At 42.3% G+C, this 22,549-nt stretch overlaps 1 protein-coding gene across 4 annotated transcripts in view; it reads left to right on the top strand.

The window, feature by feature from the left end:
* STAC (SH3 and cysteine rich domain) overlaps positions 1–22,549 on the top strand; it is a 253,151-nt gene that overhangs the window by 211,009 nt on the left and 19,593 nt on the right. For 3 of the 4 annotated variants that reach the window (XM_054817053.1, XM_054817050.1, XM_054817051.1), the window contains 5 exons: positions 12,301–12,401; positions 14,621–14,637; positions 14,730–14,881; positions 16,398–16,513; positions 20,865–20,946. In XM_054817053.1, the coding sequence (XP_054673028.1) occupies positions 12,301–12,401; positions 14,621–14,637; positions 14,730–14,881; positions 16,398–16,513; positions 20,865–20,946 (468 nt within the window). Of the gene's footprint in view, positions 1–12,300; positions 12,402–14,620; positions 14,703–14,729; positions 14,882–16,397; positions 16,514–20,864; positions 20,947–22,549 lie in introns of all 4 variants that reach the window. The other variant, XM_054817052.1, reaches the window with a different exon arrangement.

Genomic DNA, 22,549 nt, shown 5'->3' with positions numbered 1-22,549 from the left:
TTTCGTAACAAGATGATGGCACGCTCTGGCAGACTGAACTGTTAGTGATGTTCTCCAAGGGCAACAAACTCTTTGTTAGCTGAAACAGAGATTTTTCTGAAGAGCAGCAGAAAATTCAACACTTAAGACATTGATGGGGTTTGGGTGCGTCTCTCACAGGTGCTCTTTCAAAATGCCCCATGTGGAAATTTCAGCTGTTTCTTAACCAAAGAATCAAAAATGATGCTGAGCTTTTGTCAAGGGTGAGACAGCATAAATGCCAATGTGGAGAGCATCTGGATACCAGACTTATTGAAGAATGTGTGACATTACACTTTTCACCCTACTTATTCTTTCTCACACTCACTCACTCCCTCTGTCCCTCCCTGTCAGCATTTCAATCCCTAGGTCTCCGTTTCCCTGAAGGGAGGTCACTGCTGGCCTGGGAAGGTTGGGCAGAAAGTCATGTCGGTCCCTGCTCTGATGCTGCTTGCAGTTACCTATCTCAGGTGCCACTGGACAAGGTCCCTGAGCATCCCCTGGCATTGATGTCCATGGCTTCCTCATCTCCAGGATCTTCCCCCATTTCCCAGACCTCTCCTCAGGCCAGGATCTTCACATTCTTCTTTCTGGACCCCTTTCTTCTTTCCAAGACCACTTCTTCCTTTCAGGAACCCATCTCTTGGCACCAGATATTTCTGGAAACCAAGCTCCTAGTTCCTCCAGTCTAAATAGTGTATGTGCATAAGAACAGCAAATGATCAGCCTCTTAACTAGTGGATCGATGACCTGTCTATATTAATTGGAGGATTTGGGATGCATCACTTCTGTTTTGTCAGTGTTATCAAAATTTCCAAGCAGCCCATACTGGTTGCATCTTGCAAGTAGCAGGCTCCTGTCTGAGAGTTCATGAGTTCAATTTCACACATTCACCCATGCGCTGGCACACAGTTATCTGCTGCCTGTTTGTGTTCACAATTTCAGCTATTTTTTGGCTATGACAGCTCCTAAATCTGAATATGTGTATTGACCCAGCTCTCTGTTAGAGAGATCCAGCTATGTGCCAGTGCTTTATGACACACTGATCTGCTTGTTTTTTTTCCTCCCCTCCACTCCAAATCATGCCTTCAGTGACTTCCCACTACAACTCCTGTTGCACTGGAAATCATTTTGCTAAAAGCAAGGTTATTTGATGGATTTTGCTAGACTGTGGTTATAGGTTACAGCATTGTACAGGCCAGACAGTTGTAGCTACCAAGCCTATTGCTACCCCTGTGGGTTTCCCTGTCTCTAATAGTGGTAACACAATTATGGTCTACGTTTAATTAAGGCTTCTGGACAATAACTACGTAGTCATGCTGGTGCAAGCCACGTGTGTAGATGAGAAGAACTACGGCTTGAGTTTGCTCGGCTTGTTCCTACTTGAATCAAGGGTGAATTCAGATAATGCAAATACTTTCTAACCATGGACAGTTTATGAGTGATGCATTGAATTATTCCTGTTGATAGACAAAATCTCAGAAAGCAGATTTTTGGTATTTTTGGTTTATTGATTTAAATATTTAGAAATAAAGTAAAATTTCAGTTTAATGTCCATATTTTTTCACTCCCCAGATTGACCCCCAGACAGGTAATACTCTTTTTGCATGGCTGAGCTGCAGAAACTTCTGTGCAATCATTTGACAGAAGTTTTTCTTATTAATTTAAACAGTAATTGATACCATGTAGAAATGTACTTCTTGGTGTGCTTTAGGCCAGCACTGTTATGTGTCAAGTACTAAATTCTCTCAGGTTCTAACAGTGAAGGCTGAGATTGCCTCTTTCAGCAGATGACAGTAGTAAATGGAAGTGTTTTACTGCCTAACTTGTGTGATTTCATGGAAGTCAGTAGCTTTCTTGAAAAAATAAATTTAAAAAAACTTCCACTTGGGTTGAAAGATTTCATTTGAATGTTTTTCCACATTTACCATTTCATTTTTTGTTTTCAAAACTGCTGTGGAGAAGAAACTGAAACACTTTATTACAAAATGTGATTGTAAAATTCTGTAAAGAAGCAACACATTGTGACTAACTGTAAAAATAACTTCCTTGAAAACTGATCCCACCAAACTGATATAACTGCCCAGTTACTTATGGTGGTGCCCTGCATCATCTCTAGTCTGAGCAAATCATGCTGTCACTTACACCAGTAGCTTCTGATGAAGTCCACCTCAGCTTTGTGTGATCCAAGGGAAGAAATGGCTTTGGAGCAGAAGCCTGTGTGTGCCCAGATCCTGACCTTGCACTAGATTTTAGGTGGAGACACATACAGTTATCTTCTGTTGCTCCACTTTCCAGCTCCATCACTAGCTATGGTGAAATGGGCAAAAGAGGGAGGGAGAGGAGCTGTGGCCATGGTAAGTCACGCGTCAGCATTTCATGTGTGAGGCCCATTGTTGCAGGCGCTGCCAGTCAGTCTGTGCTAACAAAGACCAGGAACAACGCCCAGAAGTTGCGCTGATGAGGGAGCATTTTTGCTACAGGAGGAAAGAGCCAAAAATCTCATTATGTTTGAAACAGCCAGAAGGCCAGAGAGTAACTGGCTATTTACATATCAGGAGGTTTTTTTAACTAAACCTTTTATAGTCCTAATTGATTGTCCTAATCTTCTGGCACATAGTAGCCTCTCATTTCAAGCCTATTGATGATGGAGCTCTGTAAGCAACAGGCAATGTTAAAAATCCATTAGCAGACCAGAGAGGATATTAAATCCCCTTGCTGAAGGCAAACTGTTCTTTTGTTCTGTAACTCTTTTCCCACATTTTCAGCAAGCCTAGAGCCCTGCTCTTCATTTTGCAGCACAGATTTTGTTCAGATATTGTTTTTCTGTTTTCCAACTCTTCTATAATGGTACAAGGCCCTTAAAAGATCAAGGTTGCAGCATATACAAGTGGCCCTACAAAATTCAACCGCTTTTTCAAACTGTCTCAAAACACACAGACAAAAAAGGCTGTAACTAGATGGCTTTTCATTTCAACACATGTAAGAACACAGGTACAAATAACCTGAGCCTGCCAACATGGAGATCTTGTTTGAAATCTCACTTTCATCATCTCAAGAAGAGTTACTGAACACCTTATGTTTACTAATATTACTGAGACCAAGATCAGCCACCGATCTCTGCTTGTCCTCCTTTGGGACACCACACCAGGTTTAATTTCTCCATGTTCCCTTGTCCTGTTCAGCTCTGGTACCATCATCATCTCTGGAGCAGTTCAACGTCACCTCCCATAGGCAAGTCTGTGCCTATCTTCTTTGAGCTATTTTCCTTCTCAGCAAAGCAACCCAGTGCAAAGATCTACAAGCACAGGCTGAGCAGTCTATAAAATTGTCAAGAAATTTGTCTAGGGAAGTAGGTATTGAGATATCAGTGTAGTTTGTTTAGAGTAAGGAACATTAGATGTGATTTATTGTGTTTGATTTTTATTTCTTTCGATAATAGTTAGCTGTTAAGTTTATTTATCATGGTGTTCCAACATCTTAATTAACATTTAGATGATAAAAAACCTGAGATGGTATTTTAAGAAGTACGGAGGTGGATATTTCCTTTCAGGGACAGACATTTATAGCAAAGCTGCTGAGTATGTGAAAAGTGCATTGCAAAAAAACCCTCTCGTGGCCAAATTTTTCAGCATAGGGCAGTGAGTTTCATCCTCTTCTGATCACCAGACATCATGAATGAGAATCACTTCTGCACCGAAAGCCAGGAAAGGCCTACTTGCATTTTAAGTAAGTCTCATTGTTCCTGAACCACAGAATAAAAGGTCTGACAGCGTTGGAAGTTCTTTGTCAAGGAGTTACAGAGTTGATTTGCAAGAGGAATAAAGGCGTTTCCTCTTGCTGATATGTATGATTTAAAACCATGAAGTTAGAAAGGACTTTATTTTAGCAGGGATATTTTTCTTCTCTGTAACAGCCTTGAAGAAAAACCTGCCTATTACTGCCTCAGTTTTTTCTCAGCGTGTCGTTTCTAAAGAAAACTATGTCACTAGGAAGTCAGTTCTAATTTTATGCACTGTTTTGTAGCCTGCCTACATGCAAGGCAACTTTTCTTGCTATTTAAACATTGGATGTTGTTATGGGGAAATTGGGTGTGGTAGGCACTCAGACCCACACCTCTCAGTGACATATAATCTAAAATTTATTAATTTAGCAGGGCAGGTACCATAGTTGGATATCAAGTCCTATTCTACAGAACATAAATATACAAGTCCCAGCTTCTCCCCACACACCGTTAGGTTTAGACTGACAGAAGGTGGACTCAAGGGAACTCCAGCCAGTCAAAGTGTCAGGTCCAGATCTGGTAGCTCGGTCCCAAATGGAAGGGTTCCTTGTCTAGCTCCCACATGTTGTTGGACGTCCCTGTACAGTGTGTACCCCCATACCAAGGAGCTACTGATTTAACCTACCCACAGCTCTGCACATTTTGAACTGGCAGATTTAACTGTTTAAAAAAAAAAAAATCTACCCAACCCCACCCCCCCCTTGCTAAAGAGTAAAAGCTTTGAAGTCAATCCCATGCTGCCGGTTATTCATGAAACATTGCCTAAATAAGATTTTTGCCTAGTTTTCTCTGTGTGTTTTGAACTTTTCCATCCTACATTTCTGTTATTCATTCATAGAGTGCCTTTGCCACAATGTTCAAAGGAGTGTAGACTGTCTAGTCAGGTTAAAAGACAAGGGTATCTGTAAAGTGCAATTTAATCTCCCTAAAAAACAAAAATTGATACATTTGAATGATCAAAATGACAATGCCAAGAGCTGCCGTAATACATTTATCTGTGGGCCAGTTAGGAACAATACACAGCAGACCACAAAACTATTATGTCTTCTTTTTATTGCTTTTTTGAACAATCCATTCAGTCCTGTATTTAGCAGTGGAAAGTGCAATGGGAGGATTGCTAATAATACTGGTAATTTTTTGTGAGGTGAATATTTGTGTATCAGTCAACGCACCTGGCAACTGTGCATCCATTGACTTGAATGATCAGTCAGGCATCAGATGGTAATGACTACCAGCGCATGGCCATCTAGGGTGGCTGGGGAAATCTGAGTTCAGGTTTTCATCTATAGCTTGCCTGATGACAAGCTGAAGATCTGTGCCTCTGTCCTCTCCACAATCTCAGCTGGGGCAGGCAATGGGGTCCAAGCATCAATTAAGAAAAAGAAACAGGAGGGTGCCGGGTGTTAGGGCAGAGAAAGGGGGCAATTCCCGAGGTGGTAGGAGGCACCTGAGGAGGCTGAAGGCCGAGGAGAGGTGAGCAAAGGGATGCCCAGCTCATCCTTACAAACCTCATGATTTGGGGAATGAGGCTCAAGATTTTTAACTTTAAAGGTGTGGATGTCCTGCGTAGAAAATGCCATTCTCTGATCTACCCACAGCTCTCAACTGAGGCAGAGCAGGGGAAGGAGGAGGGTGAGCATTTGTCCGGCAGCAGCGAGCCGCAGGGGCAGGAAGTAACCACAGAGGAATTTTTTAAAAATAGTTTCCCTTTCAGCATCAGAGCTTTTACGCAAAAACAATTAGTTAAAAATGAAGAAGGGGGTGGGAGAGGAGGTTGCGCAAAGGCTTAGAGATGACTGCAGGGGCACCAGTGCCATTTCAGGGACTTTTCTTTCTCCTTCTAAGGTGACATACTAAACCCTTCACTGCTACAGTACTGGCCCAGGTTGCTTAAAATTCTCCATTTCCCATAAATTCTGGCATGGAAACAGCTTTCTGGTGACAATTGCAAATGTGCTTGGGGAGAAAGGGGCAAGGCACTCATATTTTTATCTGCCTCCCACAGCAGAAGTTGAAGTTCTATGGAAAATATGTAATTTTAAATGTATTTATTTATGAAAGTTTAAAATCAAAACTGGAATGATAAAAAATAGTGGTTGGGTCATAGCTGGATTAGCTGGAGGTGACAATCTCTCTGTGTCTCTTTCCCTTCTTTCTGTCTTTTATAGACCTGAATTTTTTTTTTTTTTCATTTTTGCATAAGTGCCTAATATAGTTATCATTGTACTCAGCATAACATCATGTTGTTACCAACATTTGCAGTTTTCTTTAAAATTTCTCCAAGCTGTAGGACTCGTTCTCCCTCCCTAGCTATTAATCTTATGCTGAGTCTTGAAACAACAGGCAAAAAGCATCAGCCAGCAGTGTTGCGGCCATAGCTGCGCTGGCCAAGAGGATGATAAAGGTTCCCTTCGCATGTGTGTGACAAACATAATTCTCATTTGCATTCCTTAGGATAAATGTCACTTTCTTGAAATGCAGAGTAGTTACTAAATTACTTTTATAGGAGAGACAGACATAAAGACTTGGAATCAAATTCTGTCCTGTGCCTTCTGTCTCTCTCCTTCCAAATCTTTCCATTCACCTATATTGAGGTGTTCTGCTTCAATTTAGGCTTCCTCCGAAAAAGGCTTAGATTCATAAAAGTGATGCAGTGTGTCCTTTTGGTAGTATTTGAGGACAGATTATCAGAACAGTTTAAGATTCAATCTTCCATGGCTGTTCTGGAAAACCTAGCCACTGGTTTGGATATTCAAATGGGAGCTGACCCAGTCGTAGAGTATTTCTAGCAAGGCATTATTAAACATGACCTGCTTCTCAAAACAATGCATCCTTCCAGCGCCGGGTGTCTGGATGCATTAGCTGGTATCCGAAGAAAGTGACTGTGGCAGAACCTCATTTGTAAGTTTATTCAATAGCTACTCGGGTATCCTGACATGAAACTTCTTCATTTGCTTCCAGTGAAACACTGTTTCTTTTGTCAATTTTGGCTTTTTCATTTGCAAAAAGGAATACTGGCCTTTACAGACTGTGAGATAATTAATAGATACACTAATATATAGGACACAGAGGACATAGGGGCAAATGTATGTGTGAGTGGTTTTTTTCCTATATGAATTTCATGACTACATTGACAGTTATGTTTATGGGCACTACGAGTCAGCTGAACATGTCCAGTACTTTCCATTCGAAACCCCCAGTTTTAGCAGATTGCAATTTTTACCACGTAAACACCAGCATCTGGGCCAAATAGCACTGTATTAGTGATACCTCTGACAGTTTTACCCATTAGTCCCTCAAATGGGAGCCACCCCATCCAAGTTTTAGCAAATATTCTTATATTGCAAGGCATAAGGAGACAAAGACAGCGATTCCATAGGAAAGCCCATGAGGCTATTAATCACCTTGTATTTGTAATTAGGTTAATATGGTACTCAAGAGATGATGCTTAAGGACACACACTGACCGATGAAAGTAAAAAAGTATTGAATAGAGCTGCCCATTCATTGAACACTGTCCACCCTGTTCAGCAAATTAAGCAATGTGCCTTGAATAAAAATAGTAACAATCACATCCCTAGATTGCAATCAAAAAGTGACTTAGCAGAACCTTTGTTCTGGCATGCTCAGCATTTAACAATTTGATCAAGTAATCTTAGTAAGGGTCTTTGGAGAAGAGGATGGGAGGGATGATTACTTTTCAAAGGTAATAACAAAAAGTCTATCAAAGCTGTTAGTCTATGCTCTCTTTGAACAAAAAACAGAGGAAAAAAGTAGTTAAGGTACTCCAAGTTTAGCTTAATGGCTAATCCTATAGTTCCTCTATTTCTGATCCACCACAAATTGAAATGATTCCGAGTGGGCTAAGACATTTCAGTGAGTACTTTATACCAGTAGCTTCCAGCTGTGCTTTAAGGTTGGTGTGTTGGGTTTGCGTGGCAGGGTTTTGGTAGCGGGGGGGCTACAGGGGTGGCTTCTGTGAGAAGCTGCTAGAAGCTCCCCCTGTGTCTGATAGAGCCAATGCCAGCCGGCTCCAAGACGGGCCCGCCGCTGGCCAAGGCCAAGCCAATCAGCGCCTCTGTGATAACATATTTAAGAAGAAGAAAAACACTTAGGGGGAGAACTTTTGCAGCCGGAGAGAGGACTGAGAACATGTAAGAAACTCTGCAGACACCAAGGTCAGTGCAGATGGAGGGGGAGGAGGAGCTCCAGGCGCTGGAGCAGAGATCCCCCTGCAGCCCGTGGTGAAGGCCATGGTGAAGCAGGCTGTCCCCCTGCAGCCCATGGAGGAAGGATGAGGGGGTGTAGCGATTCCACCTGCAGCCCGTGGAGGACCCCACGCCGGAGCAGGTGGAGGCACCTGAAGGAGGCTGCGGCCCATGGGAAGCCCACGCTGGAGCAAGTTCCAGGCCGGACCGGTGGACCCGTGAAGAGGGGAGCCCACGCCAGGGCAGGTTTGCTGGCAGGACTTGTGACCCCGTGGGGGACCCCACGCTGGAGCAGTTTGCTCCTGAAGGTCTGTACCCCGTGAGAAGGACTCCATGCTGGAGCAGGGGAACGATGAGAAGAGTCCTCCCCCTGAGGATGAAGAAGTGGCAGAAACACCGTGAGATGAACTGACCGTAACCCCCACTCCCCGTCCCCCTGTGCTGCTGAGGGGGGGAAGGTTGAAGCCGGGAGTGAAGTTGAGCCCGGGAAGATGGGAGGGGTGGGGGGAAGTGTTTTAAGAGTTGATTTTATTTTCTCATTCCTCTACTCTGTTTTGCCTAGTAATAAATTAGATGAATTCCCTCTCTAAGTTTGGTCTGTTTTGCTCGTGCCGATAATTAGTGAGTGATCTCTCCCTGTCCTTATCTCGACCTACAAGCATTTCGTTATGCCTTTTCTCCCCTGTTTAGTGAATGAGGGGAGTGAGAGAGCGGCTCTGGTGGGCACCTGGCCCCCAGCCAGGCTCAACCCACCACAGTTGGCATAGGGGAATATCTGCTAATGGGAATAAATGGTAGGCTGCAATCAGGCTGTCAGCTATTTAAGGGGGGCAGGAAGCAAACAAGAGAATGAAGGTCATGCTTGCAGGTCATCAGAATACGTTTGGCAAAAGTCCCTGAGGAGAGCAGTTTATTATCTCAGACTTCACTACTTCTGCAGGAACACCACCCTTCCCAGACACTGCTGCAACCATCTCAAATGTGAACTAACTTACTCTTCTCCTCCCCCATGCCTCAGTCTACAGAAAGATTAATCCAGTGGGAATAAGCACACCATAGAGAGGCTTTCAACTTCACACAAGCCCTGGTGCCCTATTGCAAATAAATGAAATGATACAAATACCCCTCAAAGAGTCTGCACCATTGTGGTGGTGGTGGTTGTGTTGTTATTGACATAATTTTTTACTTTCAGTCATTAATACCACTTATTTTCTACTATTTGATGATGTTCAGACCAAATTCCCAGTTTTCTCCTGCTCTCTGGGGGAATTTATTGGCAAATAATGTTTCAACACAGTACTATATCCTGTGCCACCACTTTATGCATAATGAAGTCCTCTTGCATGGTGGTAGAACTCTCACTCTGTACATATTTGTAAGAGCCATGTTCTGCCTGCTTTTTCCCCATTTCAAACTACCAGGCTGCCTTCCAAAACCAGCCCTATTCAGGCAACTGCAAAGTCAACAAGCTTGCTTACATGGGACACCAAAACCTGATGCAACAGGTCAAACCCTGGTCTCATTTACACCTATACCAAATGTGGATCTGTTCTTCTCCATAACATGAGCTGTGGCTAAGCTTCAGTTCTGAATCTCAGGAACTTTTGGATCAGGTACATTGCCAATATGTAGTTTTCTAATCTCTGGCATGCAGTTTTGAAATAGCTTAGCCATGACTCTCTGATGACGTTTGATTTAGTGTGATGGAGATCAGAAACTGAAGAAGAACTAATTATCCTGGGGAAAAAAGAAAATGTGTCTTGTAGAAATGCCATTTTCGGAGCTTGAGATATGGTAGTTAAGTGTAAATACAGAATAAATGCTGCTTCTTTAAGCCCTTTAGGTATTCCTCAGTGGGAGGCAGGGAGATACATGCAAATTATTTCCAAGCTGCCTAGACCCACAGTAAACCAAGTAGTTAGAAACGGCAATGAATTAAAGATTGAAACTTTTGGTAGTTATAGGTAATTTCATTTTGACTTACAAAGACTTCTTGTAGACTCAAGTGTACGACTGAAATACTTTTCCTTTCTTTGAAGCCACAACTTACCTACCCACAGGTAACAAATGGCATTCAGCAATGGAAATATAGTGTTGCTCTTTTGTACTTTATTGTCTGCTCATTTTCACATGATCACAGATATCTATTCTGCAGAAGTTGGGGTTTGATTTTTGAAAGTAGCACAGATACTTTGCATTCATTTTGCACATCATTTGGATGTGCAGTTATATTGACAAATGTGTATATTCTGTGATCATGTGGTTATAACATGTAACCACCAATATGTTGTAATGTTAACACTAAAATGGCTGGAAGAGCATAACACAGCCAGCAGAAAGGACTGTGAGACTGACTGCCTTTTTAACTGAATCTCGGGAGTAACTTGGTAAAGCAGGTAAGACTTATAGCAGCGTGAGAGGAGAATTAGACTCTGTAAGCACTGACACTAAATACGTGTTGTATAGGCAAAGTATGAAGTCATTTTAGGTTTTTTTTCATTCCAGCCTATCAATATAATAAAAAAATGTGGAGGAAGTCCTGTTTTCTCACTGTGCCAGTTGTTGACCATCAGGAAGGGTGATTCAGCATTTCATCATCAGTAATAAAAGCACAAAGCTGCAGAAATCAATATTGGTTTGAGCATGTGTTATTGAAAGGAAACTATAACCGAAAAAATCCTCACAGCACAGTAATCTAAGAGCAGCCACACAGAAAGAAAAAAAAAGAAAAAAACAACCAAAAAAACCAGGGATGTGTTCTTCTAGTAAATCCTGTGTTTGCTAGGAAAAAAAGACCTCAGGAATGAGGCTAGACGTCTGCACATACCTGATCAGCAAGGCACTGTGCATCAGCTCAGCTGAGAGGGGCTGGGCAGGCAGCAAGCGCAGAGCAGGCACTGTCCCCACTCCATGGGAGTCCCCAGGGTGCACCCCACACTCAACCCCATTCACTCCCCATCTCTCCAGCAGTCTCAGCAGGAAGGCAGGGAGGATGTTGGTTTCCTGTGCTCCAAGAAGCGCACAAGTGAAACATCTGAGTGCAGCTCACCACAACCGCCCCCAACTCCTCCAACCTGCCTCTATCTGGCTTGAAAGTGGCCACTTCAGGGACCTCTTCCCCTGAGAGCGGTCCTGTCAAGGCTTGGGTTTTGTCACCAACTTGATGAATCCTTCCCTCAAGTGCTTCTTTCAGACATAGCATTTCACTGAATGAAGTCAGCAGCATGTACATCGCGTTGACTACTCAAATAACTAAGAGCTACATGAGTACTTTCAGATGCAGGATCCTTCTGACTAATATTCCTATCATGTCTGACTAATGAGGGCCAGTTAAAATGTCAAGAGTTTTTTGGGGTTTTTTTACTACCTTGTTTCTTACTCACTCTCACAGTAGATGATAATGAACTGACATGTTGTTTACTCATTCCATTTATACAGTCCTGTGGGGATAAAAGAGTTGCTGCAGCTTAACTGCTTGTGCGTAGTTTAGGAACTCTTATGGGTGTATGAATAAGAGTGACTGTTCCTGCCTGGAAGCAAACAGACTTGGCTCTGTCATTTAAGAGTAGGTCCACACTGAAGATAATGCAGAACTACTGTTGCCTGAGTGCAAGAAGTCTGCTTCTGTAAGGCAAAATTTCTTCTGGAGCTCCCGTACCTGCAGCACTGAACTTTTTCACTGCCAGTGAAAGAGAGCAAGGTCAAATCGATGGCATCCTCACTGCCCTGCTTAGGGATGTGCAGGAGCTCTTCCTGCACCCTCTGAGCATTGGTCCAGGGAGATGAGCGCAGCAATGCCTGGGTGGGCAGTGGTAAGGGAGCTGGCTTAGATCTCTCACGCCCCTGGAGCTACTTCTCACCCACAAAACCTGGCCCTCCACTGATGGCCTGGCTCACCAGGGCAGTTCCAGAGCCTGAGTGCTCCTTCAGTGGTTCCCTCAGCCATGCACAGCTCTCGTGCCAAGCCCTTTCAAAATGGCAAAGAGATTTTGCTTGATATTCGTGAGGCAGAGACATCACTGGTAAGACTATCATACAACAGAGCATAATCCAATATATATCTAAAGGCAGCAATAGCCTAGGAAAGAGCCTGGGGGAGAAATGCCTAAAGTGGAGTGGCTGTGAAGAAAATGCATGTACAAATGCGTATAAAAAAAGTAGGCAAGGCAAAGAATGCTGTCAGTATTTACTCTCCTGCAACTGACCTCCCCATCAGTTCTTTCAGGTCATTTGTTAAATGCATGGAAACTATTGATTTTGTCTAATTAAATCATTTCTGTGCACTTCACAGGGACAAACGCTAAGCACGGGCTGCGCTGTAAGGCTTGTAAGATGAGCATCCACCACAAATGTGCAGACAGTATTGGACAACAGCGTTGCATGGGCAAGCTGGTAAGTGAGCAGCTCAGGGCAGCAAGCAGAGGCACCAACTTGTGCTGGAGCCACTTTGTGTCCCTGACCCCCTGGCTGGCATTTAGCTGGTACATTAATGGAACTGACACCAGGTCACTTTACTGAGGCAGGTAAAGTAAAGCCAGGTGGTGCCCTATTATCAATTTGAGGAATTGCTACTACTCAAAAACCTGAACAGAAATGAAACACAGATCTGGTCTGCTTTGTGGATGTGAAAATACAGTTACATAATCCAAATTCACCTAAATAACGACATTAATTCCCTTGACTTAAACTGTGTTTGCTGTAGTGTAAAGCTCTCAAGGAATGCTATAAATGAGTCAGAATATTTCAATGGAGTTTAACAAATGAGAAATCCTTCGAATTATGTTTTATTGTTTTTTTCCACTGTTAAGGCTTGAAGAAAAACCACAATTCATCTTAAAAAGAAAACCAAAGGCTATTTCACAGTGAGACACTACAGAGTTTGAAGCAATCTCACAGTAGGAGAGGCTGGGAGGAGACCTGCCCCTGTAGGGACACAGCACCTTAGTGCCCGGGTCACCTTCAGAGCAGCAAATTATCGGCAAAGGCAGGACATTGTGTTTGAGACAATTCTAACCCAACTTGATGATTTTTATGGGACTATGGTTCTTTTGGTTACTTTTTTGAAAAAGAACTTGGGAAAATGACCATTTGGAATATGAAAACAGAATACATGTATTCATGTTTCATATGTTCTCAGATTTGTTGCAACCTGAAGGCAGCTGAGACAAATATGAGCTAAAACTAAAGAGTTTCACTATGTTAAATGATGAAAGTTTGCAAGCATTGGCTTCAAAAGGGCTAGAAAACTCACCATTCAGTGGAAAGATCTTTTGTCTCCACGGATATTCGGTGAAAGCTATTGTTTATACACCTGAGGTAAATCTTCATGCATTTAAACCATAATCATAGCCCTAGTGTGTGGCATTCTGGTATAGGAAGTTGGTCTGTGAAGAGCTAAATGACCTCATTGAAAAACCATGGACAAGCCAAATATTAAATCACGTGAACTGTTTCATGTATTTCTTGATTCCAGCCTTAGCTCTTGTGGTCACTATTTTACAAAAGCAGAAAAGTAGAGGCCAAATTTACAGCAGGAAGTCGTCCAGCAAAGTCATGGGAGTTTTATGAGCTCATGTTGTGTCTGAATCTAGTTTCGGGGCAAACCAAGGCTGGAGAATCTGGAATTTATTCCACTAAGAAACCAAATTTATTAATCCCCTCATTCCTTCTCAATCTATACTGCAGCTCATTAGCAAAAGAACTAGTTCTCTATCGGTTTTTTGACGTATACTGAATATAGAATCAGGAAAATATGCACATCTCCATGAGGCTTTTCCACTTCTCACTGTGACTGGAAGTTCTCACAACCTGCAAAGACTAGAAATCTGAGAGACCATTTGTGAATTTCTAATACCTTGAAGGGTGTTTCCAAAGACTTAGATGTTAGAACCTTCACTTTGGGTACTCAGCCTTTGCCTGAGATATTTGCTAGCTAGAGAGGTAACAGGAAATCTTTAACCTTCTAAGAGTGCTATAGGACACCGTTACTGGCCATATTGTGGTATTCTTTAATGATATAGCTTGTGTTGTTATAGTGCATTTCTCTACAAATGGACATTGAGGGGACATCTGGTGATGACTTGGGGAGTGTTTTGACCTTATAAGGCAAAAAAGCAGTGGGAGCTGCAGTCAGTCAGCAGCAAACCTTAGAAAAAACTATAGAAAGGCTCTAAATTCTTCGGGTTTCATGAGGGCATATGTGAGAACATGAGGATTTGGCATTAGGGTGGGGAAGGATAGTCACATGTTTAGCAAACGCAATACAATGCAAATTCATATTACATAAGAAGAAAGGGAGAGGGAAACTTCCCAGAGCCTCTAATGATTCAGCACTTCTGCTGCAATTAATTAATGCTGCTTTTGTGTAAGACAAGAGAAAAAGGGGAGCTGAAAATGAGCCCCTCCTTCCACATAAATACAGGAAATTGGTTTTTTCCAGGAGAAAAATCAAATAAATCCCTGATCTCAAAACCACACAGTGACTCAACAACAGGAGGCAAACTTCCAGCCTCACCACACTGTTACGCCATTAACGAAGAGCTGAGGTTATTTCTACTACGTCAGCCATGGCAGCAATACACTTCACTTGTTTTTGCTTTCTCTCCCTCCAGCCAAAGGGATTTCGACGGTACTACAGCTCACCACTACTCATTCATGAACAGTTTGGCTGCATCAAAGAAGTGATGCCTATTGGTAGGTTTTGATTGCTTTTCTGTTCAGTCTCCCTTTGGCAGTGCTCTGCAACAGCAGCGGCAGACTTCCAGCCGTGGTATTTACCCTCAGCAGCCTTCCAGCTCCTTTCAGTGACTGGATGCCCTTCTGCCATCTCAGGAAAGGACCACTTCAAAGATACAAAGCTGGAAGAGGAGAGGGTGTGTTTATTGTGCGTTTCACTCAAACCCCCATACATATAACCTCTTAGCAATTACCCTGTTTATAATAATAACTACCTGAGATCAAGGTGGGAACTTAAGAGAGAAGAAACACTGGAATGTTGAGGTGAAGGTCTGAGCTGGGAAGAACCAGATAAAAGACAGAGAGATCAAAACAACAGGAGGCATTCAAAACACTGGTCTGGCTTTTGAGGAACGTTCCTAGGTTCCTGTCCTTTTTCAGCCACGCTTCTTACTTTCTTCATATTTTTCATTATTGCCTATGTCTACACATTGTCCAAGTATTTAAAAGACCAGATTCTGCTTACTGTAATACAAAATTCCTGAAAAGAAACATTTTGAAATGGAGAAGTTGAGCTGATTCTGGAAAGTATTTCTCCCCATCAGTAGTCTGACCAGGCAAGCCTGACAGTACAAAAACTGAAAGCCAAAACTAGGCAGTCAGTTTAAACTGACTTGTCTGAGGACATTTACTTTGTTGTTTTCAGCAGTTAGATGTCATCTAAGTTTCTCTTTGTAAAAAGGTTGTTTTTGTCAGAAGTAATAGAAACATTTTGAACAAACTCTGGCTAAAAAATGAGGTGTTCTTAGCTCTCATCAAAATTCAAAATCCCATATATTTTCTCAGTATTTTGGCCAAAATTTCCCTCCTTCTAGACCATGCTGCAAACATACCGTATTCTACCTGTCTACTGCCTTGTACCACAAGGGAGGCTGAGGTCTCATAATGCAGTATGTAGAAGAGGATTTGAACTGAGTTTGCTCATGCCAATTGAAGGCATCCGTTTCTCTGCCATGGAAGATGACTTTTGTGGACAGCTGTGAGGGAGAGTGGGAGTGAGAATTCTACAAATATACGCCAGTGGGGGTGGTGGCCTTTCTAGCTACCCCTAGACTGAGCTGAGCAACCTGGAGCACATTCCCAACAGCAGGTACTTACTCACACCTGCCCTCAGATCCCATATGGCCCTACAGTGGGGATATCAGTACCTTTCAAGGAAGATCCAGGCCACCCTGTTTATCCACATTAGCCAAGATGATGGCCCACCCACACCATGAGGATGCTCAGGCACAATGTAGGGCTTTTCCCTTCAAGCACCTACTGTTGAGAGCAATCCAAGAGGTCAGTGGTAGGAACAGGCAGCAAATGTGGATTAAAGCCTCCTGGTACTTTGTCTTTCTTACCTCAGTGTAGGCAGCATCAGTGGTGATGAAAGAAGGAGGATGGCAGGTCAAGAGAGGCAAGGGCAGGGACCCGAAGAGCCTGTATGAGGGGAGGATGATCTCTATGGGAGCAGAAAGGCAGCAGAAAATTGCCAGCAAAAGCCAATTCCACTAAGTTCATCAAACAATTTTTATCAGGATAGTCACCCAACTTGGGTCTAAGCAAACATGCCAACATGTTGGTAGAGGCAGGTGTTTCTCCAGGTGGAGCAGGAACATGACCAGAAATATCTTCAAGGCATTGATGCATGTTTTGCTCCTTCTGTTGCAGCTTGTGGAAATAAGGTTGACCCTGTGTATGAAACTCTCCGCTTTGGGACTTCCTTAGCCCAGAAAACCAAAAAAGGCAGTTCTGGAAGTGGGTCTGACTCTCCCAACAGAAACTCTGTAAGTATCCAACATCTTTCTTCCATTTTCTTTGTGGAGGAGCAACAGATATTCATTCACAGAAGTTCATATCAGAGTTCACAAAACTTGTATTTCAAACTGTAAAAAAAAATTAATTTCACTCTCAGCTTCCAAAATGAGACCAGAAAACACATTATTTTTGCAAACTTGTGTTTTAAGTATCTTTTAGATGACTCTTGAGAGAAAGAGAAAAATACAAATTAAATTAATAATCTTTTACTGGATTGGGAAAGGAAATTATATTCTTTTGATTTTGCATATCTATGTAAAAGTGGAACAGAGATATTTAAGTGTCATGCTGAAGTAGATGCATCCTGCCTGTTGTTGATGGTGGGCATTTACCCTTCATACAAGTGATAGTGATGGGTTGGAGTCCTCAGAGCCTAGATGTAGAAGTACAAGCTCCACGGTACAAGCCCAGTCAAAGTTAAGCCACTGCTACCGCAACAAGGCAATGGACTGGCTTCTCCACCCCTGCCCAGTGTAGACTCAGGAGAGAGGCATCAAAGATTTGGGCTTCTCTCTCCAAAACCAAAATACAGGCACGGGTGCTCAGCTTGTTGTATTCAGGGAGATTTTCACCTTCATGTTAATCTCTGTCATTCACTCTCTCCTATCATAAAAGTCACTTTCTTCAGGACCATGGCAGAAGAGCTGCAGAAGGAGGCCAAGGGAAACAATAGTTCCGTTAGCCCTGCCTTTGCTAAATACCTAGTTCAACAATAACAATTACCGATTTCTTCCTTACAGAAATGGTAATTTCAACAGTATTGGGACCCATGAGATCAGAAGCTCATTCATGGTGTTGAAAGAACATTTCATACCCTCTCACCTCTCATAAACAGGCCCTTAAGCCTATGCTTGAGGCTCTCTTTTTTCCCCAAGACATTCTCCCTACTCCCCCTCTGAAAAAAAAAAAGAAGAAAAAGAAGAAAAATCACACCTGAATACACTGGAGGCTAAAGCTGTTGCTCGTGTCTAAAAATCGGACCCACAATATCTGACAATGTCTCCTGCACTCACCTCGGAATAACAATCACCAGGCACAGATACGTAATGAGACTTGGTCTCCAGGCCTCAGAGGAAATACTTACATGTTTAATTTAACATTGTGCTAATATCTGGTTATGTTTGGTACAACATTTCCCTGGCACTTAAATGTATGCTCACTCACATGGCTGAACTGTAACCTCAGGTGGTATAGGTGGCCTCTAATCAGACGTGTCAGATGGGAAAGAAGACAGACAAATTTAAACAAGAACTAAGTGAAATCTGCAAGGGAATTATTAAAGGACATGTCCTCTATCCACCCTTGTTTGTGCCTTAAAATGAATTCGGTAATTTCCATTCTCTTTTAAAACCCAAAGTGACTCTACCACCTGTCGCATTGTGATTACAGTTCTTTCTTTCAATTATTTAATTTACTTTGAAACAGAAGTTCTACAAATGTAATTATTGCTTTCTAAATCAATAAAGCATTATGTTGAATTATGAATGACAACTCAAGTGTAGAAATCACGAATGCTGTGTCAGCTTGCCCTAGGGAGCTGATCATAACTAGGTGGGGCGTGGGTGTAGAATGAGGAACACAAGTTCATTATGGGAATTTCTCCAGGGTATTGAGGCTGAGAGAGAATATAACACGTGTAAGCGTACAGAAAATAGAAAACATTAGAGAACTGAAAAAACAGTCATGTGAAACCGTAACTTCTGCCACTGCACGCCTGTGGATTGAGACAAGGATAAAAACCAGGGGCAGACACAACCCTGATCCAAATGATGAGGCCATGGAGCTTTACAACTGTGATGTGTGACCCAGGAGCAGGCGCTGACCAGTGACCAGAGCAGGCATGTGACACAGTCCAGGTAAAATTGCACCAGAGCATGTGAGCTAGCAGCACATGTGCAGTTAATACTGCGCAGGGACTAATATCTTTCCCCAGTGGTCCTCAGCTGCGAGGCTCATAGCAGCACAGGGGCATTGCGGCTGGGATGTGCCCCAGCCCTGGGAGCTGGGGAGTGCTTCAAGGTTCTGCCTTGTCACCAAATCAGGGACACCAGGGACATGGTGACACCTGGGATCCTACTTCACCTCACAGGTGGTGTACAAGCTGTCAAAGGGCTAGCTCTGGGTCAGAGCAGCATAGCTGCTCCTGCTGAAGGTAGTTAAAATCAAAGGCAGCTAGCTTAGCAGCTGTGCCTTGCCTCTACAGCCATGAAGCGTCCAGAACTGCAGTTCATGTCTCTGCGCAGAGTAGGGATAACTGTCTTGCTCTGAACTAGCCAAGGTATTTTTAACATGACTCTGCAGTGTGGACACACCCACTGTGATTTTTCAGCCCGGATTCTGCATTTCCCATAAAAGAAAGTGGCCATATGCTCCAGATTTACTACCTACTGCTTCCGTCAAAAATGTGCTTCTGCAACCCACATTTATACAGAAAGTCACTTGAGGTGATGTAAATGTGATTCCAGTTCTTGTTAGTATTTTGTGGATCAGGTCCTCTCAAAAGCAGCTTTGTACCTCTATCATTTCTATTAGAGCATTTGTCAGATAGCTCTTGACTGAAAAATCATTAAAGGTAACAGAGGTTACTTCAGGAGCTTTTGGATGAGGTATATGCTGAAAAGACAAGTCACTACATTCTATATGCCGTAGTACCCAACAAAATATTAAGCTAATCAACAATTATGAAGCTACTCTATGAAGACTGAGAAATATGCCGTAGCAATGAGCTGAAAAATAGCTCGTACTTGCTACTTCAAGAAAGCTAGTCTTTCCCTTCTCCACCCAGCAGCTAGAAATCCCTAGATATGCTCTGCACTGACTTTGTGTTAGCATTGCTATTGCAGTGCCTCCTCATCCAGGTGGTGACCCGTTTGTGCCAGCTCTAAGACAAGCATGACTTGCTGCAAAAGTCTGAGTCTAAAAACAAGGCATAAAGAGCGGTAAAGTAGAAGGGTCTTAAAATAGCAAGGGAAACAAGATAACCACAAGATACCTGTGGCTTAAATCTACCTTTAACCTCTGTTCATTAGTATCCTTGGATGGAGAAGTAGCTAGGAAAGTACTAGATAGAGGAAATTGTCAAAGCACTTTCTAAAAAAAGTTTTGTTGTCAACACTAGTAAAAGGAAAAACATATAAAAAGCTATAAAGCAATTCAGATTTTGTGCTCCCTGAACAAAAGCAGGGAATGTTCCTCATTTGGCTTTTCTTCCTGTAACGCAAGCAACGGTCTGCGAAGCAAAGGGCAGAGCTATGTGTACAGTACAATTGTAAAGTATCATGGAATAATGAAGTTAAATCCTTCCATGTGTCTTAAAATCCCATTAACAAGAAATAAATAAAGCTTAGGAGCATATAAGGATTTACAGTTTTTCAGATTAGAGGAAGCACCTGACTCAAGTTCAATGTTTGTTTTTTTTATGGTTATCAAAGATGTTTTACCCAAAAGAAGTCAAGTGTGGAGAGTTCAGAAACTGAAGTTCCGTAAGGTCAGATTCGGACAGAGTTGTTTGGAGCAGCTCCTGGTTCCTGTCGGGCTATACATGGAGAAGCTGACTACCCAGCCAAGGAATCTGGTGCCTTATGCAGAGTATACTTCTGAGGCTTGAGATTATGTCATCCCACGTTTTCCTACACCCTAGAACAATGGGTCCCTAATCATGATTGACATTAATATAGTACAAATAAGAAATCATAGTAATTCTAACAACAACATTTGGGTTTCATTTTTCCCTAACCAATACCAGCTATATGGCTGTTTAAAAAGAAAGTGAGGGCAGATGTTTAAAGACTGACTTCACCGACTCCATCACACTCCAGCTCCTTCTTTCACAAAATGTTAACAGAGTTAAAATCACCCTTACATTACAGTTATTTTACTGAAGAATGTATTCAGGGTAAATAAATTAATAGTCAATAGTTTCAATTAATAGTCAGTCTCCTTGGTAGATAGCTATTTAGTATACCTGCAGAATCTACAAATTCCCCCAAACCCTTTCTATTTTATACAGAGAACTACATTGTTTAACATAATCCTTTGTTCCTTAACTTTCACTTCACTTTATACTGCAGAAATCTTTTGTACTCCAGACTGTAAACTTGATCTGGAGTGCTTTCTGGGTTTTCATTGCTCCCTGTGAAGCAGGTATTTGTTGTGCATCACTAGATACAATGTTTTCTGTAATACGATTGGGCTGACTTGCTTTGCTCTGATAGCACCCAAGTGTTGCATTCCCCAAAGGCTCTTGCGTGGTCTTATATCACCTCATCGCTCCCTTTTTTCTGGCTTATCCCATCTCATTTGCTCTTTCTGTCCCTGCAGACAGCTGACCTGGCAGAAGTTCCTGAGGAAGGCGATAGCTCTGCAGGCACCCTTGACATAAGCAGGAAACGCAGCAACAGCGGTGAGTGCTGCCAGGCCAGGATAGCATCTTCAGATGTATAGCCCTGTGTTCAGCCTATTTCAGATAGGGGTTTTTACGGCATGTCCATGTTTTAGCAGCATTCTGGTTTTCAAAGCGGGAGGTGAGTGGGGCATGTAGTTGGTGCAAGAATTTGGGGAATGCTTTTTGCCATTCAGATTAAATCCAAGCCACCAATTTTCTTAATTTGTTGTGTCTATACCTGACACTGGACAAGGTTTAGGTCCATTCCCTATCTCCTATGCTTCATGAACATGACTGTAGACTAATCACTTAACATTCCTTGGTTCCACACTGGCAAAATGGATCAAAAATAATACTTCCTTTCTTTTCCATATGTTTGACTTGTCTACATGTCTCTGTATACCATAACCTCTTTGGGATAGGAAATGAATCATATAATATCCGTTTGTCTGTAAAATATCCAACACAATGTATCCTGATTATAATTGCAGCTTCTCAGTACAACTACAGTAAGCACCCAGTAATATTAATAGCCCAATTCTTTTGTCTGCTTTGCAGTACAAGAGTAATGTTTTTACAGCATTGTTATGATGGGATTTCAAGACCATCATACCAATCGAGAGCTTGGTAATGAAATCTCAGCCACTGAGGGATGGTGTTTGTGACCCTGTTCTTGAATTCAGTCATGGTGGGGGAAACAATAAGTACAAAGGGTTTTGGAGTGCTAAGCAAAACTTCAGGCCCAAACTTCTTTAATAGCACCTGAAGGCTGCTTTGATGAATCTCTCATGAGATGTACACTACAAAAATAAATCACAGTGAGCATAGCTTTCTTCATAGCACCCCTAGTGCTCCTTACATGCTGCTAGCAATTCATGTAGGTGAACTGCCAGCTTCAGCAGTCCATTCCCATTTTATGCTACCTCCTTATTCCTTTCCTTCCCTCCTGGTCCTATCACCTCTCACCGTGTTCAATCATTTTCTCCCTCTCATTTTGTGAACATCCCATCTACGTTATCTGCTTTCTCCTGACAATTTTTTTAGGTTTTCTGTCTTACAAGTGTAAGTTGACCTGACCCGGTTAAAGAATTCAGTCTGCTTCACATTGTTTAATCCTGCCCACCTGAGATTAATTTGGCTCTGTTTGAGTTTTCAGATAACTTTTTATTTCATTGTTGATCACTAGTTTCATTTCTGAAACCCAGAGAAACTTTTTTCTCTGAGATCTGTATTCACTGAATGCACTGAGAGGCATTCAAGGAACTTACTCAAAGAGATTAGCTTAAAAACTCAGCATGTGTCAAATCTCTAAATAACTTCCGCGGCACATTAATGATTCCTTTGATCAGCACTGGCTTTTTTACAATCCGTCCTTCAGAGGCCCAGGGTATAAATTATGCATCAGTCACTCCAAAAATTTCCCCTTGGTAGATTTTTAATAAAATGCCTACACTGTTTGCACAAGCTATGGAAATGGTGAAAACCTTTTCAGACTGTAAAAATCCCTGCCTTTTTTTTTTTCCTGCAGCTGCTAGGGCAAACAAATATGAAAATAGATGGATTTCTGTTGTGTGGAGATGTGAACTACATACCTCTATGGCCTTTAGATTCAAGCGTCTCT

Source organism: Grus americana, chromosome 2 (assembly GCF_028858705.1).
Source record: "Grus americana isolate bGruAme1 chromosome 2, bGruAme1.mat, whole genome shotgun sequence".
Taxonomy (NCBI): Eukaryota; Metazoa; Chordata; class Aves; order Gruiformes; family Gruidae; genus Grus; species Grus americana.
This window is presented reverse-complemented; position numbering and strand designations above follow the sequence as displayed.